At 42.2% G+C, this 16,246-nt stretch overlaps 1 protein-coding gene and 1 long non-coding RNA gene across 2 annotated transcripts; both read left to right on the top strand.

The window, feature by feature from the left end:
- Window position 1: 1 nt before the first annotated feature.
- On the top strand, window positions 2-3,773 carry LOC142099993 (uncharacterized). Its single transcript, XR_012678646.1, has 3 exons — window positions 2-86; window positions 2,972-3,058; window positions 3,577-3,773. It is a non-coding gene; the product is annotated as an uncharacterized LOC142099993 (long non-coding RNA).
- Window positions 3,774-8,922: 5,149 nt separating this feature from the next.
- CDC20 (cell division cycle 20) lies at window positions 8,923-15,365 on the top strand. The gene is made up of 11 exons (XM_075181705.1): window positions 8,923-9,013; window positions 10,860-11,078; window positions 11,462-11,607; window positions 12,108-12,204; window positions 12,290-12,418; window positions 12,594-12,790; window positions 12,872-12,966; window positions 13,767-13,998; window positions 14,148-14,273; window positions 14,374-14,491; window positions 14,577-15,365. Exons 2-11 carry the CDS (start codon window positions 10,871-10,873, stop codon window positions 14,750-14,752), a joined length of 1,524 nt encoding a protein of 507 aa, XP_075037806.1. The 5' UTR covers window positions 8,923-9,013; window positions 10,860-10,870; the 3' UTR covers window positions 14,753-15,365.
- The last annotated feature ends 881 nt before the right edge of the window (window positions 15,366-16,246 follow it).

Raw genomic sequence — 16,246 nt, 5'->3', positions numbered from 1 at the left:
TCAGAGGAGACGTTCCCGTCTACGCCAGAGCACTGATTGGCTTGTTAATTACGGCAATAGTGGCGATGCCCATTCTTATTTGCTTGGTATGTAACTCAAAACCTTTTTAATGAAGTGTAAAATACTTACGATACGATAAAATGAGCTACATTCCGAAAACACTTCTCACATCTACACTGGAGAATATCACATTAAAGTGGAGAGAAAGACTAAAATATTCTTACATACGCTTCAAAGAAAACCTTCCTTATCCCCACTTTAGTTTACATTAGCTCTGGCACCACTTGCAATAGCCCTTAGACAAAAACAAATTATATACACGCGTACAGTTATGGGAATATGAAAATAAGTTGGCACTGTTCCAATAACATGTTATTATTAGTTTCTAAACCAAACAATTCAATCCCTACAATCCTAGACACTCTTAATACTTTCAGCTCTTTTGTGAGCATTAGAACAAATGTCAGCAACTCTGAAGTGATGCCCCTATCACATACAGCAAACATTCTGAATTCCGCACAAATCACATTTTAATTCAAACAAACTGATCTACAAAATCTCTAAAATTCAATTTCTCCCCAGTGTTTTTACAAGACTGCAAAAATGTTATATATCTAGACATCTGAATTTGCCACTTCTAGGTAGGAATAGAGGGGCTAATTCATTAAGGAAAGTTAAGCAAAAGTAAGCAAGGCAAAACCTTTGCATTGGAGGGGGAGGTAAATTTAAAACGTGGGGACAGATTTATAGTTGGGGTAGGTCATGTCCTAGATCAACTTTACATTTCAGTGTACAAATAAGCTATGCAGTATTTGTGTGCTACATGAAAAAGGAGTCAGTATTTGTCTTATGTGCAAAATAATAAACTAATTTGCACCCCTTGCAATTTAACATGGTTTGGTCCAGAAAACTTGAGTAAGAAAACTTACTTAATTTTTTGCTTAACTTTTCTTAATGTATCAGGACCAAGAGTGTAATTTTGCCCAAATTAGCAAACCCTATCCAAATGCTGCCAAATAGCAAAAACCAAATCAGATGGTGATAAATGTTCAAAATTATTTACCTGCTTCATTTGGGGAAAAAAAATCATGATAGCTTGGAGTAAATTATTGTTGAGTCAAAAGCAAGGTGGAATAGGCCCCCCAGGCGTTATGGCATTTACACACGAGGGTCCTGATTAGAGTGAGGCGTACGACCTAGCGCGTAGCGTATCTTTTTTTAGTACTGCGCATATTCAGAAAGTGGACATACATAACTGCAGATAATCAGACCTGCAACTTTTAACCACTGATAACTCCTTACGCCTGAAGAGGGGAGACGGGGGAGGGAAGGGGTGTTCTAAGGTATACAATGTACAGTGAGGGCGTGTTCGAGCGATTGCGTATGGATTCAGACTGGGACGTAGTCGCAGATACGGCTAAAAAAGCGGTTTTATTTACGGGTGGTCAGGAGCAGATGTAAAAAGCAGCTGATGATGACGAACACCCGAACTGGCGAGCCGCTTGTAAATAGAAGTTTTCTAAAGATTCGCAGATGTGGAAGTTGTTCCTGTTGTATTAACTAGGTTATTCAAGTTTAAATGAAGCTTCGTAGCAACTACATTCATAATATAAGGCTTTGATACATGTTCGCAAGTTGGCGTAAGTGTTTGAGGGGTGTGTCTGAGGGGCGTGTCTGCTGTCACGTGGACGCATCTGCTCCTCATTCAGACCTGGACGAAGCTTTAACTCTGAAAACAGCGTACATCTGTATACACTTGCGTGCAATTTTTTCAATCGCAAGTTACGCTTATGCTTGTGGCCCTAGAAGTGGCACTCTTTCTAGCTAGCTGCCTTGCTGCATTTGCCAAAATCATATATTAACAAACTACTGTTACAAAATGTGCTTTTAGATGAAACTTATAAGGCATAGGATCAGATATAAAAAAATCAACAGTGATTACACATTCACAAAATATAAGGCTAGTTGGGGAAATCCTGAATTTTCTCCATATATAAAAAATATCACTTTCCTAATCTGGAAAAATTGGTCTTGTGTTAGCCAAAATGTCCGACCCAGGGGTCCGGTTAAAAAAGGAAATTTGTAATCCTAAATTCCCACTTTTTTACAAATACGTCACTATATAATGAATAAATTGCAAAATAGACCTTTCTTACCAACCCCAGATGAATTAGAAGAACTAACAGTCTTCACTCAAACTATTAAAAATGGAATTAGATATTTATATAATGACCTGACACAATTCCATGATAACCTGGTCAAAAATGTGGGCAGCCTGGCAAAATGTATCACAAGGCAAAAAATAAATCAGTATAAGTGCCTGGCAAAATGACTTCTCTAATCCAAACACATGACGGATTTACCGGAAGTCAATATCAAACCAATACTTCATCATCATCATCATCATCATCACCATTTATTTATATAGCGCCACTGATTCCACAGCGCTGTACAGAGAACTCATTCACATCAGTCCCTGCCCCATTGGAGCTTACAGTCTTAATTCCCTAACATACAGGGAGAGAGAGAGGGAGACTAGGGTCAATTTTGATAGCAGCCAATTAACCTACTAGTATGTTTTTGGAGTGTGGGAGGAAACCGGAGCACCCGAAGGGAAACCCACGCAAACACGGGGAGAACATACCAACTCCACACAGATAAGGCCATGGTTGGGAATTGAACTCATGACCCCAGTGCTGTGAGGTAGAAGTGCTACCCACTGAGCACCGTGCTGCCCCACTGTAGTCACAATAGCCAATAAGGCAGTGTGCTCAAGGCCTCCTCTATTAAGTACAGTCAAAACACAGATACTAGAGATACTTTGTTTTAATAGGAAAGTTACCCCCCCCCCTCCCCCGGGTCCCTAATCAGACAGCATAGGGGGCTATTGCTGGTGGTCTTACAGTGGGAAGGGTAAATAATTACAACCACTGTCCTTGCGGATGGCTCATGATACTTCCTTTTTCCTCAGGCCGTGCAGATGAGCAGGTTTAATGCAGTTTTGGATATCAGCGGAGGATTAAATGTATGAAATGATCAATGAGGAACTGCAAAGATGGTGAGTAAAATAAACAAATTCTGCAGCAAATAATCTGAGGTTGAATAAGAACAGGACGCTATGACCTGGAGTTATACACCCTATTACACCCTATTTTAAATCATCGGCATTCAGTACTACAAATGAAGTTACAGTGTTACACCTACAATATAGAACTGAAACAACTTGTAAACATTCTCAAACTCTTTATTGGGGACATTGAGTTTTGGAAACTGCTCAGAATCTGTTACATGTTCAGATGGCACAGTTATACAATGTAACATTAATGTAATATTTTGTTGCAAAAACATACTAAATATTTTATTTGTGTAAGTTTTCCAACTGTGAGTACTGGTTGTCAAGTTAGATATAATTTGATTTATAATATTTAGTAAATAGAATGTACCCTTTGTTTCACTGTGATGTATATTATGTGATGGATATAGGGAGCTTTGGAGATTTCCCTCCTGTTATTGCAGAAATAATACTAATAAACATATAATAATAATAATAATATTATATTACGTTATTTTTTTCAGACTGATCTCATCCTTATACAGTCCACACAGAAGATCTCCTTACCAAATTACATGTTCTTGTGAAGAACTACTGAATCGATATGCTATTAATTTATTGAAATTATATATTTATATTTACATTTATTTACATTACGTTTATATCTATGTGTCTTATTTTCCTTAGTATTTTGTCTGATTAAAACTAATATTTGTTGTAAAAGAAATGCTTTATTGTAATCATTTCTGTAAAAAAATGAGAAAAAAAAAAAAAAAATTGCCCATGTCTGAACACTCAGAGGCCATGAACACAAAGCTGCTCATATTGTATCTTGTTTGCTTCTAATTTAAACAACAAAGAAAAACAAAAACAACAAAACAACACAGATGACATATATAATTTGTACAATAATTAGGTTATCTTTATTACTGGAAGATGCCTCTTTGAAATCTTATTGCAGCACAAAATGTAATTTCGGAAAGATTATAAACTTAGTTATTTTTCAGACTTGAGCAGATTTGACACCTGTTGCTATTACTGTCTATGCCAAGCTTACATGTATGCAATGGAAAAGACGGCTGTTAGAACATTATGCTAAATATTAAAAGTGCTTATATTTAGCATGTTAGACACATTTTTTTTTTGTCTGTCCAAGCTCTTTTCTGACAGGAAACAGGAGGTGGAGCTTTTGTATCTTACAGGTGCTGAGTCTAAGTGACAGGCTTGTAGTCTACTTGGTAACAGGAATATTCAATTATAACACTTTATTCACAGCAGCCAGGGGGAAAGCGCTATCGTGCCATAGCTGAGATTTTATGTTTATGACACTTTACACCGCTTTATTAGCCAAGATGTAATCCATGTACATAAGGATGGCATATTTGCAAATTAGGAGAGAGAAAAAGCAGGAAAAGACTTTCTATAGTCTTAATTATCTAGTTGCAAATATATTGTAACTGTTACAGTGAAAAGTAATGGTAAGTCTTATACTAATATTACTAAACGAAAAGGTGACTGGTGAATACCAACTTGGTGAACCATATATGACTACGTGCTGCCAGTTTAAAAAAAAAACTGCAGAAATCCAGATGGGAGTTGGATAGGTGTGAATGGGCCTTCTGTAAGCAAAGACAAGATGACTGTACAGATATACCTAAAAATATTTACTGAATGGCTGTAGTACTAATATTTGGGCACAAGATGGCGGTATGAAATAAAAAAAGGAATACACTGGCTCAGACAGGTGTATGTATAAAATATAATGGGCCTGATTCATTGAGGAAAGTAAGGCAAAAAAGGAGTAAGTTTTCTCCTGGATAAACCATGTTAAAATGCAAGGGGTGCAAATTAGTTTTTTATTTTACATATAAGATAAATACTGGCTGTTTTTTCATGTAGCAGACAAATACTTGATAGCTTTATTTTATCACTAACATTTAAAGTTGATCTAGGAAATGCCCTACCCCAACTATAAATCTGTCCCCACATTTTAAATTTACCCCCCCTCCCCTCCAATGCAACATGGTTTTGCCAAGGTGCAAAGTTACTCCTTTTTTTTTGCTTTCCTTTCCTTAATGAATCGGGCCCATCAGGTGTAAAGATAGTGAATGATTGTGCATTTAAGGGTTCTCAGATATTTTTTGTTTGCATTCTAAAGGCAGCTGTACCTGCATAGAGCACTCAAATAAAAGCTGAAACTTCAATCAATAAAGCACAATAAACAAGTTCCCTTCATTGTTGTATATCCCATTTGTTGCTGTATAGTACTCTCCCTCCAAACGAGTGCTTCGTTTTATACCACTTACCTTCTTTTAAAAAAAAAACACAAAAAAACTTTTTGCTTTCAACGGACAAATATGGTACAAACAATCTGAAACAAATATACTTAGTCCGAATTCTTAAAACATAATAATTTTAACAACATTGAAATATATAATGAGAGAAAACATTTATAGTGTTTGAATAAAGGGTGGGAGATGGGAATCACATTGCGGTCACTACACATAAAAGTGTGGGGTGACCTAGATAAGGAGAGATACTTATACAATAGAAGGAGAGGATCTCTGTCTTTATCTAAAAAGCCAAGGGGTTCACACTTGAGTGGAAAGTTCTGGTTTATCGATAAGTATGTTTTTTCCAAACATGCAACATTACAAACACATTCATAAGTAGAAACAGGGGGGGGGGGGGTCACGTTCTAGCAGTTTTCCACTATCACACTTTTTGCCACAACTAAAATTGGTGAGGTAACTATTGTTGCATGTTCTTTCAGATATTGAGGGGGACGGGGCAACAAAGAAGGAAGATCCAAGAATGATCTTTAGGAATTGGCACTTTTACCATTGAGTTGAGGAGATTATGTATTTTGTCCCATTGTACATGGTAGGAGGGTCTCCTGAGGGCACAGTTCCTCCAACAACTCAGATCAGGTGTGCTGAACATGTTAGTTTTATTAGGTGCTTATTACCTTCTGTACTATAATTTGTGTGCTGTCTCTTTGAGGTGAAAATCGAGAGCGAGCTCTTCATTCTCTAATGTTCTGCCAGCAATTTTCTTCCAGTGGGAGGGGGTGACCAAGGTCACCCCAGTCTCGTTCATGCCTTCCTTGGGAGTCTGAAGATGAGTCAAGTATAATATTGTAGAGTAGGGAAATCATATCTCTATGTAAGGCGGATTGAAGGCAGGTTAACTTGAAGGGGAAGAGAGCACAGAAAGCTTCAGAGGGGGAAACTGTGTGGATAAATTGTCTGATCTGCTGGTGCTCCAAAAGTATTGGGGCTAGATTTACTAAACTGCGGGTTTGAAAAGGTGGAGATGTTGCCTATAGCAACCAATCAGATTCTAGTTATCATTTATTTAGTACATTCTACAAAATGACAGCTAGAATCTGATTGGTTGCTATAGGCAACATCCCCACTTTTTCAAACCCGCAGTTTAGTAAATACACCGCTTGGTCTCAATAAAAGGAGTTTCGGTTGGATAATAGACACCAAATGATCTCTTTCAGGGATAAGTCGAATTCCAGCTCCAACTCAAGATTCAAAGAGTTTGGGAGAAAGACCAGGGAGAAAACTTGGGCTGTCCCATATGGGCAATTAGTAGAGGAGAGGTTTATTTTAATGCAAACTAGTAACATAATTTAAGCTCGAATTTGAGGTTTGAGAGGAGACTAATGCGCAGGTCAGCGAGACTTCGGGAGAAACAAGATGGATGGTAGAGAAGGACCAGCATGGTGGCTAAGTGGTTAGCACTTCTGCCTTACAGCACTGGGGTCATGAGTTCAATTCCTGTCCATGGCCTTATCTGTGAGGAGTTTGTATGTTCTCCCCGTGTTTGCGTGGGTTTCCTCCGGGTGCTCTGGTTTCCTCCCACACTCCAAAAACATACTGGTAGGTTAATTGGCTGCTAACAAATTGACCCTAGTCTGTGTGTGTGTTAGTGAATTTAGACTGTAAGCCCCAATGGGGCAGGGACTGATGTGAGTGAGTTCTCTGTACAGCGCTGCGGAATTAGTGGCGCTATATAAATAAATGGTGATGATGATGATGATGATGACCAGGGGTTTTGTTTCTATGTCCAAGAGATTGTTACTTCTCACATTCTGCAAGTAGATAATGGGATATGTGGATGAACATAACTGGTGAATGCAGTTTGAGGCAATTTATAGTATTGAGAAGAACATTTTTTGGAAATGGTGAAGCAGACACTTTTCTGTATCTGGTTTTACCAACATAAAATGTAAGTGATAAGCAACGTCCGTGTGGACAAGCCCCTAGGCCGCCTTGCTGAGGAATGCTTGTGCTGTCTGCTTGCACCACTAAAATGAAGAGTAAATACTTATGTTTTTCTATGTGGCCCTTCCTGTTTCTGTAAGTAATGCAAGAACCAAGCAACACGATCCATCTAGAGACAGCTCCCTGTATACTCCATACTTGCCAACTCTCGCTAAATGTCAGGGGGACTCCCTGAAATAGGGGTGATCTCCCTCGCTCCCTGAAGAGTCTGGCATTCTCCCTGATGCTGAGCCAGTACAAGACGTGGTTGGCTTCGCCATCTGTTTCATGATGACACAGTTCAGAAATTGTGTCCTATGTCCATGTATTGATGCCTATGGAGGTGGCCATTTTCATGGAGACCAAGATTTAATCAAAGACTGACAGGTAAGACGACATGACTTCAGTAATGGAGACAGAAATGTAAAAGACACTTCAGTCTCTAGAGATTCATTAGCTGCTTTTCTTTAACACATAATTGAATACTCTCCTGGAATGTCCAGGAGACCCCCGCATTTCTGGGAGACCTCCCGGGCGAGCAGGGGGCAACCTCCCAGTTCTCGCCCCTGCAATAGATAAGTGGGGGGGGGCTTAATCACGCAAGTATTGCATCATCTTAGCGATTCGTCACATGCCCACCTCCCCCATGGCAAGTATGGTATACTCCAAAATATAATTCCACAGATAATTGGGTAACACAATCATTTTGGGGTCACACAGGAGGTGATATATCCCCCTCACCCTTCAATCATTTAAGCGCTCTCTTGAAACCCACGTCCTCACGATAGGCTATCTTACCCCTATCTGATACTACTCCCTCTGCTTTACCCGCTCCAGTCTGAGTGCCCCTACGGGTATAGGGAGCAGGGTATGTAGTGTGTGGATTAGGGGTTCTCAGAGAAACAGGGGTCTCTCCATGCACCACACTCAGCCTTTCATTAAGATTTTTGCACTGACTTTCCCTAAAACACAACTGCCGTTCCACATGTCACAACTTTTGTAGTGAAGTACAGTAATGAGGGACTACCTATGGAAAGGATTTAGTGTATGGGTGAGGTGACCATGGAAAAACAGGGGTCTTTTTTGGAAAACACATTTAATTTCTGTTTTTGCAGTGTCAGTCACAGCTGTCATTCCATGTTATTCCACATGTAAAACAGGACAAAGTATATTACTGAAGGAAGATATAATCTATAAAATAGGGATGTTTGCAATATACACAAAAATTTAATTTGTTATCATTATATTAATTTGACATTTCTTTAGAAGTCATTCACTTACATTTTAGCATCTCCCCACTTTGCACTGTGTACATGGGGAAGTGGTCCAATATAAAAGCATCATCTTGTGACCTGAGATTACAGACATGAATCCCTTACATAACAAACAATTCACTTCCTCACTAGAACAGTTCTCCATTACTTTTACCCTAAACAAAAATGGCGGCACGAAACTCACTGACACGTCACATGCAGCTGAGAGCAGCTGGATGCTTCGAACGAAACCCCGCCCAGCGATCGGGCGTGTCGTCCAATCAGAAATCAGTATTAACCACTTCCTGCGTCTCAGTCCGGTGGTTGTCCTGGAGACCGCTGTAGCCGAGCGTCCAATCAGGTGTCGCGGCGGCAGGCATTTAAAAGTAGCGGCGTGAGACGTACAACGTGTGACCGTTACTGGCGGCTGAGAGGTGAGTGAGAGCCCGGGCCGGGTACCGGGCAGGGCCGGGGGATGTGTGCTGGCTCCCCACCTGCTTATCCCCCTGTGTATTACAGGGTGTGACGGCCCCCCCTGCTGCCTATCCCCCTGTGTATTATAGTGCATGAGGCCCCCCCCCCCCCTGCCTATCCCCCTGTGTATTATAGTGCATGAGGCCCCCCCTGCCTATCCCCCTGTGTATTATAGGGCGTGAGGCCCCCCCCCCTGCCTATCCCCCTGTGTATTATAGGGTGTGAGGGCCCCCACCTGCTGCCTATCCCCCTGTGTATTATAGTGCATCAGGCCCTCTGCTGCCTATCCCCCTGTGTATTATAGGGCGTGACGGCTCCCTATGTCTATCCCCCTGTGTATTATAGGGTGTGAGGGCCCCCATGTCCATTCCCCTGTGTATTATAGTACATGAGGCCCCCTGCTGCCTATCCCCCTGTGTATTATAGGGTGTGAGGGCCCCCTGCTGCCTATCCCCCTGTGTATTATAGTGCATCAGGCCCTCTGCTGCCTATCCCCCTGTGTATTATAGGGCGTGACGGCTCCCTATGTCTATCCCCCTGTGTATTATAGGGTGTGAGGGCCCCCATGTCCATTCCCCTGTGTATTATAGTACATGAGGCCCCCTGCTGCCTATCCCCCTGTGTATTATAGGGTGTGAGGGCCCCCTGCTGCCTATCCCCCTGTGTATTATAGTGTGTGAGGGCCCCCTGCTGCCTATCCCCCTGTGTATTACAGGGTGTGACGGCTCCCTATGTCTATCCCCCTGTGTATTATAGGGCTGTGAGGGCCCCCATGTCTATCTCCCTGTGTATTATAGTGCATGAGGCCCCCCTGTGTATTATAGGGTGTGAGGGCCCCCCCCCCCCCGCTGCCTATCCCCCTGTGTATTATAGGGTGTGAGGGCCACCCCACCTGCTGCCTATCCCCCTGTGTATTATAGGGTGTGAGGGCCCCTCTGCATATCCCCCTGTGTATTATAGGGTGTGAGGACCCCTTGCTGCCTATTCCCCTGTGTATTATAGGGTGTGAGGCCCCCCCATGCTTATCCCCCTGTGTATGATGTTTTCTACCTTCTACTGAAACCTGTGAAAGATACAAGAATGTTGTGTAACTGACAAGAAGGGGCTGTTTGTCGTGAGCCATTAAATCTTGTACACGAATGTAAAGTAACACTTTAAAGGACAACTTCCTCTTGGACCTGTCTTGACTGTAATTCAGAGAATGAGATAGAAGATAACTGACCTTGGCTATATAAATGTCTATGTTCAACGGTTATATCACTAGATTTTATACAGGAATTATATGTAAACATTCAAAGACTTAAAATATTATAAACCTTGAATTGTATTTTGTTGGGCTCTTTACTGTTGTGCAAAAATGAACCATTAGTATGTTGGCAGATACTGGATGGCTCCCTTGTTGTAGGGAACATGTGATTTGTATCCCTATAAAATGCACAGTGTAAGTGAAGGCTACGGTAGTGTATGCTGCCACCAACAGTAGTGGGTGTGATAAACTTAAGATGACAAAAAATAGGTTTGTAGCTAGACCTGGCCTCCTGAATGATGTTCTATCTTGTGTTTTGGCATCAGAAGGTGGTCCCTGGCTAGTCTTGGGAACTTTCAAGTGACTGTTTGATAGGGATAACACTTGCCATAGAACAAGTTGCTCTTCTGAGTAATACAATTGTGTTGAAAGCTGGGTGTTATAAATCAGGATTATTCCCCTCTATAGAACGTTGATGAGTGCTAGGACTTTGATGTGGGGGATTAAATTTTAGTCGCTGTCTAATGTTCTCTAACACTGGTAAATGTCCCTTCTTGCAGATTGTGGACTCATGGCGCAGTTTGTATTTGAAAACGATCTCAACAGTATTCTAAAGCTGGATGCACCGATCCCGAATGCACCACTTGCAAGATGGCAGCGGAAAGCAAAGGAGGGCAGCTGCTCCTCTGCAAATACATCCATGAATAATAGTATTATATCTCCTATGAAGGCTGCAAACCGGTCTCACAGCTCCAGCAAGACCCCGTCAAAAACCCCAGGTCTGTCGTCCCGTATGTCTGGGCAGAAAATACTTTGCTGTAGGTGACGGCAAACTGATGTCTTTGCTTTAACTGAAGCAGCTGACACCACACAAAAAGTGCGATGCATGACTATCTGATTACTGGGCATAGCGCAAAACGTGGTCACATCTACCTGTGTGGTCATCTTTAAACTGTGCTAATGGGCCAGAGGTGATCTAGTCACTCTGCCCCAGTGTGCAATGATCATTGGATGACTCGCACATGGACAAGTGGTCTAATAGCTTGTCTAGTTCTGCATTATGTGTTTAGTAACTGGGATGGTCTAGTTTATTCTAGATCCTAGTTTATGTGAACATTAGTGTTAAGAAGCGGAGTTGGTAACAGCTGCGTTGTCTCTTCAGGCAAATTGCAAGGTAAAACGCAGGGCACACCATCCAGAGCGGGCGGTGATCGGTATATTCCCAACCGGAGCACAATGCAGATGGATGTCGCCAGCTTTCTACTGAGCAAGGAGAATGAACCAATTGATCAGTCTCCCACAAAAAAGGTAATGTCTATATACCTTGTAACACCCTTCTCCAAAACCAGGAATAGTGGTCTATAGCTGAACCTTGCAGATACATGTGTGTGGCTTTCAGTGACTAAAACTGGCCAAATGGTCCAAGTCTCTTAATTTGTTTAAAATAGCACTAAATATGAAAACTGATATTTTCAGATGTAAACTACATTTGGTGTTACGCTGACATTCCAGCTGTCTCTCCCTCCTGACATGCGCGTGCTGCAGAGGTGTGAATGAGCGCGTGTTGGAGCAATCAAGATATTGAGCTGGATAATACACCAATAAAAGTGTCAGACTCCAATATAGTAGGAGTCCACTTGCAATGCAGATTATCCTTAAAACATAAGAGATGATCCAGTAAATGTGAATGCAGAAAACCTCAGGCACTTTAATACAAAGCATCTTACAAATGACACCCCATAATAGGTTGGCTTTCAGTGCTGAATCTATGGTGTATTTCCTGAGCCCTTCTGCCTGTCTTGTTACAGGAGCAGCAGAAAGCTTGGGCGGTCAACCTTAATGGATTTGATATGGAAGATGCAAAAATCTTGCGGCTTGGTGGGAAATCTCTGAATGCCCCTGAAGGTTTGTAAGTGCGATCTCTCTGGGGGATTAATGGCTTGGTGCTGGCTGTGAGCAATAATGGTTTCCTAACTTGTTTGAACTGCAGGTTATCAGAACAACTTGAAGGTCCTGTACAGCCAAAAAACAACCCCTGGTTCCAGCAAAAAGTCTGGCAGATACATCCCTTCAATGCCTGACCGAGTCCTGGACGCTCCAGAGATCAGGAATGACTACTGTGAGTTCTAGATGCAAATGTGCCCTTGTGTGGCTAAGCAAATCCTTATTATTTTGCCACAAATCCCTCACCCCATTAGTGTCATGTGGGTGATCTTGTGTTGCATTTTTGAATGACAACCAGGTATAGTGTGGGCTATCAGAAGCTTCTAATCAGATCACATTTATACTTCCAGACGTAAATCTGATTGACTGGAGCTCCCAGAACCTGCTGGCTGTAGCACTGAATGACTCCGTCTATCTGTGGAACTACCTGAGTGGGGACATTATTCTGTTGATGCAGATGGAGAACTCCGAGGAGTATATCTCGTCTGTCTCTTGGATCAAAGAAGGAAATTATCTGGCAGTAGGGACTAGTAATTCTGAAGTGCAGGTGAGTCCTCCTGTATAATCCCTACTAGCCCAACACTGGATGACTGTTGCTCTGACTAACTGGTTTACATTGTGTCTTCAGCTCTGGGACGTTCAGCAGCAGAAGCGTCTCCGGAATATGGTCAGTCACTCGTCTCGTGTTGGTGCTCTCAGCTGGAACAACCATATTCTCTCCAGGTGAGTGGTTATCTGGCTGGGGGCAGTGTGGGTGTCTCAGTGTGAAGCGCAGGACGTTCTCTCTGACTCTTCTGTTTGCATTAAATAGATATGACTTATCATATGCAGGCAATTTTGCAGTTTTCATAGAACAATTCATTAATTTGTCTCTTTATATGGTCTTACTTGACCACTTGCCACATGAGGCTGTCCGTAGTGCTTATAGAGGTAATATCTGAATACAAACTTCCTAACAAATTAGAATTTATACATTTAGAAATAACTTTATATACAGTTGAGAAGATTCTCCTTTAATTGGCACAAACCCTCCATACTGCTAACTTCATGGTGAGTAAATGTGTCCTAGCTTTACTTCTGATGAATCTGGTTAATGGAAGTATTGTAGAACTACACCAGGGACATCCGGACCTTTACCCAGTTGTGGTAGAATATACCTGTGACTTGTTGGTGTTTCATGAACCAGTCGGCATAGTGATCGTAGTATGACTGACGCAGTAATTATGCCACAAGTTATTGGTGAATGGGGTTCTCTCATAAGAATTCTTGGTTCTCTAAGACTGAACTCCTGTGTAGGATATGGGTCCACTGTAACAGGCAGATGTAACTGCAATAGTCCATGTGCCACTGGCTGAGAAGCCTACACTGTATTTCTTACGTCGGTGACCTAGCTGTGGTCTGTATATTACACTGCATGACATCGGGACCCCTTCCTGTGATATGGCTTTAATGGTGCCTTCCAGGACATTGGTACTTTACTGGTCGTACTAAGCCGCTTATGAACTGTCTGGGTCTTGTTTCAGTGGATCCCGGACGGGTCACATCCATCACCATGACGTCCGGGTCGCTCAGCATCATGTGGCTACGCTCACCGGTCATACACAGGAAGTCTGCGGGCTGAAATGGTCACCGGATGGCCGCTATCTAGCCAGTGGGGCAAATGATAACTTGGTGAACATCTGGCCCTGTAACCAGGGAGATTCTGGGGAGTATACACCTGTACAAACCTTCACACAACACCAAGGTGCCATTAAGGTGAGATTGTCCTGTTTAGTGGAAGGTAGAATCATAACTTTACATGCAAGAGTCCATCTCTATTTTCGTGGACACTACTGTCTGGGGCTTTTGTATTAATGACCTTTTTCAACCATTGTCTGTACCTGAATGCTCTGCTCTGTTTTTAGGCTGTGGCCTGGTGCCCATGGCAGTCCAATGTCTTGGCGACTGGTGGTGGAACGAGTGACCGACACATCAGAATCTGGAACGTGTGCTCTGGAGCGTGCTTAAATGCTGTGGACACCCACTCCCAGGTATGTTATTTAGGAGTCTAGTTCATGATTATGGTGCTGGCTGCAGCAGTCTTGTATCTTGCGAGGTCTCTGAAATGCCGATGTCTCTGCTCTTCTCTAGGTCTGTTCTATTTTGTGGTCCACAAGCTACAAAGAATTGATTTCTGGGCACGGGTTTGCCCAGAACCAGCTGGTGATCTGGAAATATCCTACAATGACCAGAGTCACAGAATTAAAAGGTGAGTTATCAATTTTCCAATTTTATATGTGGAAATAACCGCTGGATCTGCAGTACGGTGACCACATCCGCTGCTCTGTTTCTAGGACACAGCGCTCGGGTCCTCAACCTGGCTATGAGTCCGGACGGCTCCACCGTGGCTTCTGCAGCAGCAGATGAGACCCTCCGGCTGTGGAAATGCTTTGAGGTGGATCCTGTTGCAAAGAAGGAAAAGGAGAAGACGCGCAGCAGCAAAAGCATCATCCACCAGAGCATCCGCTGAGGACATCGCACCGCGACTTTTAAACTGCATAATGTAAAATGTATTATATGTGAAATAAACTTGTGTGTTTTTTATATAATCCTTCTGTAAATGGGATGAGAATTGCCTTGTTTTTAACTCGTTTCACAATGAGCAGTGCTCATATTTTTAACTGAAGTTGTTGCCAACTGACCACTGTAACTAGAAAATCTTTTTATAAAAGGACAACTGTTATATGAACATTATTCTGGCTTAAACTTTTTTATGTTCTCTACCTGTAACTGGTAGAATGATGTATTCTATGCTCCTTGCACTAGTGGTGGGGTCTCTGGGTGTGGTATCCCCCTGTGGTCAGTATGATGACATAACAGGGCCTACTGGTGGCCAATGCAGCTCTTCCTCTAATGATAAATGTTGCACTTCATGGTCTCCTCATCACAATCATTATGTACTTTTTTTTTTTTTTTTTTTTTTTGAACACTAAACTTTTTTTGTCACCTTCAGGTCTGCTCCTTCTGCACGGTTAATGTGTGTGATTAGTGGACGAGGCACTTGAACTTTTGTGTGAAAAGTCAGCGTAGAATAACTTCTGTGAATGGTTTTAACTATTTCTAATAAAGCTGTAGAAAATGAAGATGTTTGTTCTCATTGGGGCCCTTGTTTTGTTGGTCTATTGGAAAATGGGACTGGATACAATGTAACTATAAAATGAAGTTGCATATATTAAGATTAGGCATGGCTTCTATCCGGGGGCAAGGTGTGCCAAACCTGTGGTCTTGGCAAGTCCTGTTGGCTACTTGGGTTTACTGGTCATTGATCCTGACATATAGGACAAAGATGAAAAACGAATATCTCTTGACGTATTGCTATGTCTAAACATTAATGTATGCTGACTAGTGCTTGTCATTGTTCTTGTGTGGTGGATCAGTCACAGCATTAAAACAAGTGAAGAGAATAAAATTGATTACTTTGTTACAATGGCAAGGGGTGGGATATATTAGGCAGCAAGTGCAGTTGAATGTGTTATAAAAGTGGGGAAAATGGGCAAGTGTAAGGATGTGAGACTTTGACAAAGGCCAAATTGTGATGACTAGACAATTGGGTTAAAGTATTGCCAAAATGGCATTTCTTATCGGGTGGTCCAAAGAAGAACCGGTGATGGGGGGTGCCCAAGGCTCATTGATAGGTTGTCCTTTGCTCCCCCTGCATATCTTGTCCAATCCCACAGAAGCACCAATTGCTAAAGTTATTGCTGGAAAGGTGGTAGTGGTAACACCGTACAGCACAGCTTTCTGTGTAGTCTCAGAACGGTCATGCCCTACAATGAGTGAGAGCCAGATCTGGAGCAAGGAAAGGCGACCTGCTCTGTTGAATCGTGGTTCCTACTTCATGTGGACAGCCGGGTGCAGCGGTTACCTGGGGAGGAGATGGCACCAGTATGCATGATGGGAAGAAGGTAAAGCACAGGTAGTGTGAGTCTCTGGGCAATGTACTACTGGGAAACCATGGGTCCTG

This window comes from Mixophyes fleayi, chromosome 8 (assembly GCF_038048845.1).
Source record: "Mixophyes fleayi isolate aMixFle1 chromosome 8, aMixFle1.hap1, whole genome shotgun sequence".
Classification (NCBI taxonomy): domain Eukaryota; kingdom Metazoa; phylum Chordata; class Amphibia; order Anura; family Limnodynastidae; genus Mixophyes; species Mixophyes fleayi.
Note: the sequence above shows the minus strand (reverse complement) of the source record. Positions and strands in the feature narration are given on the sequence as shown.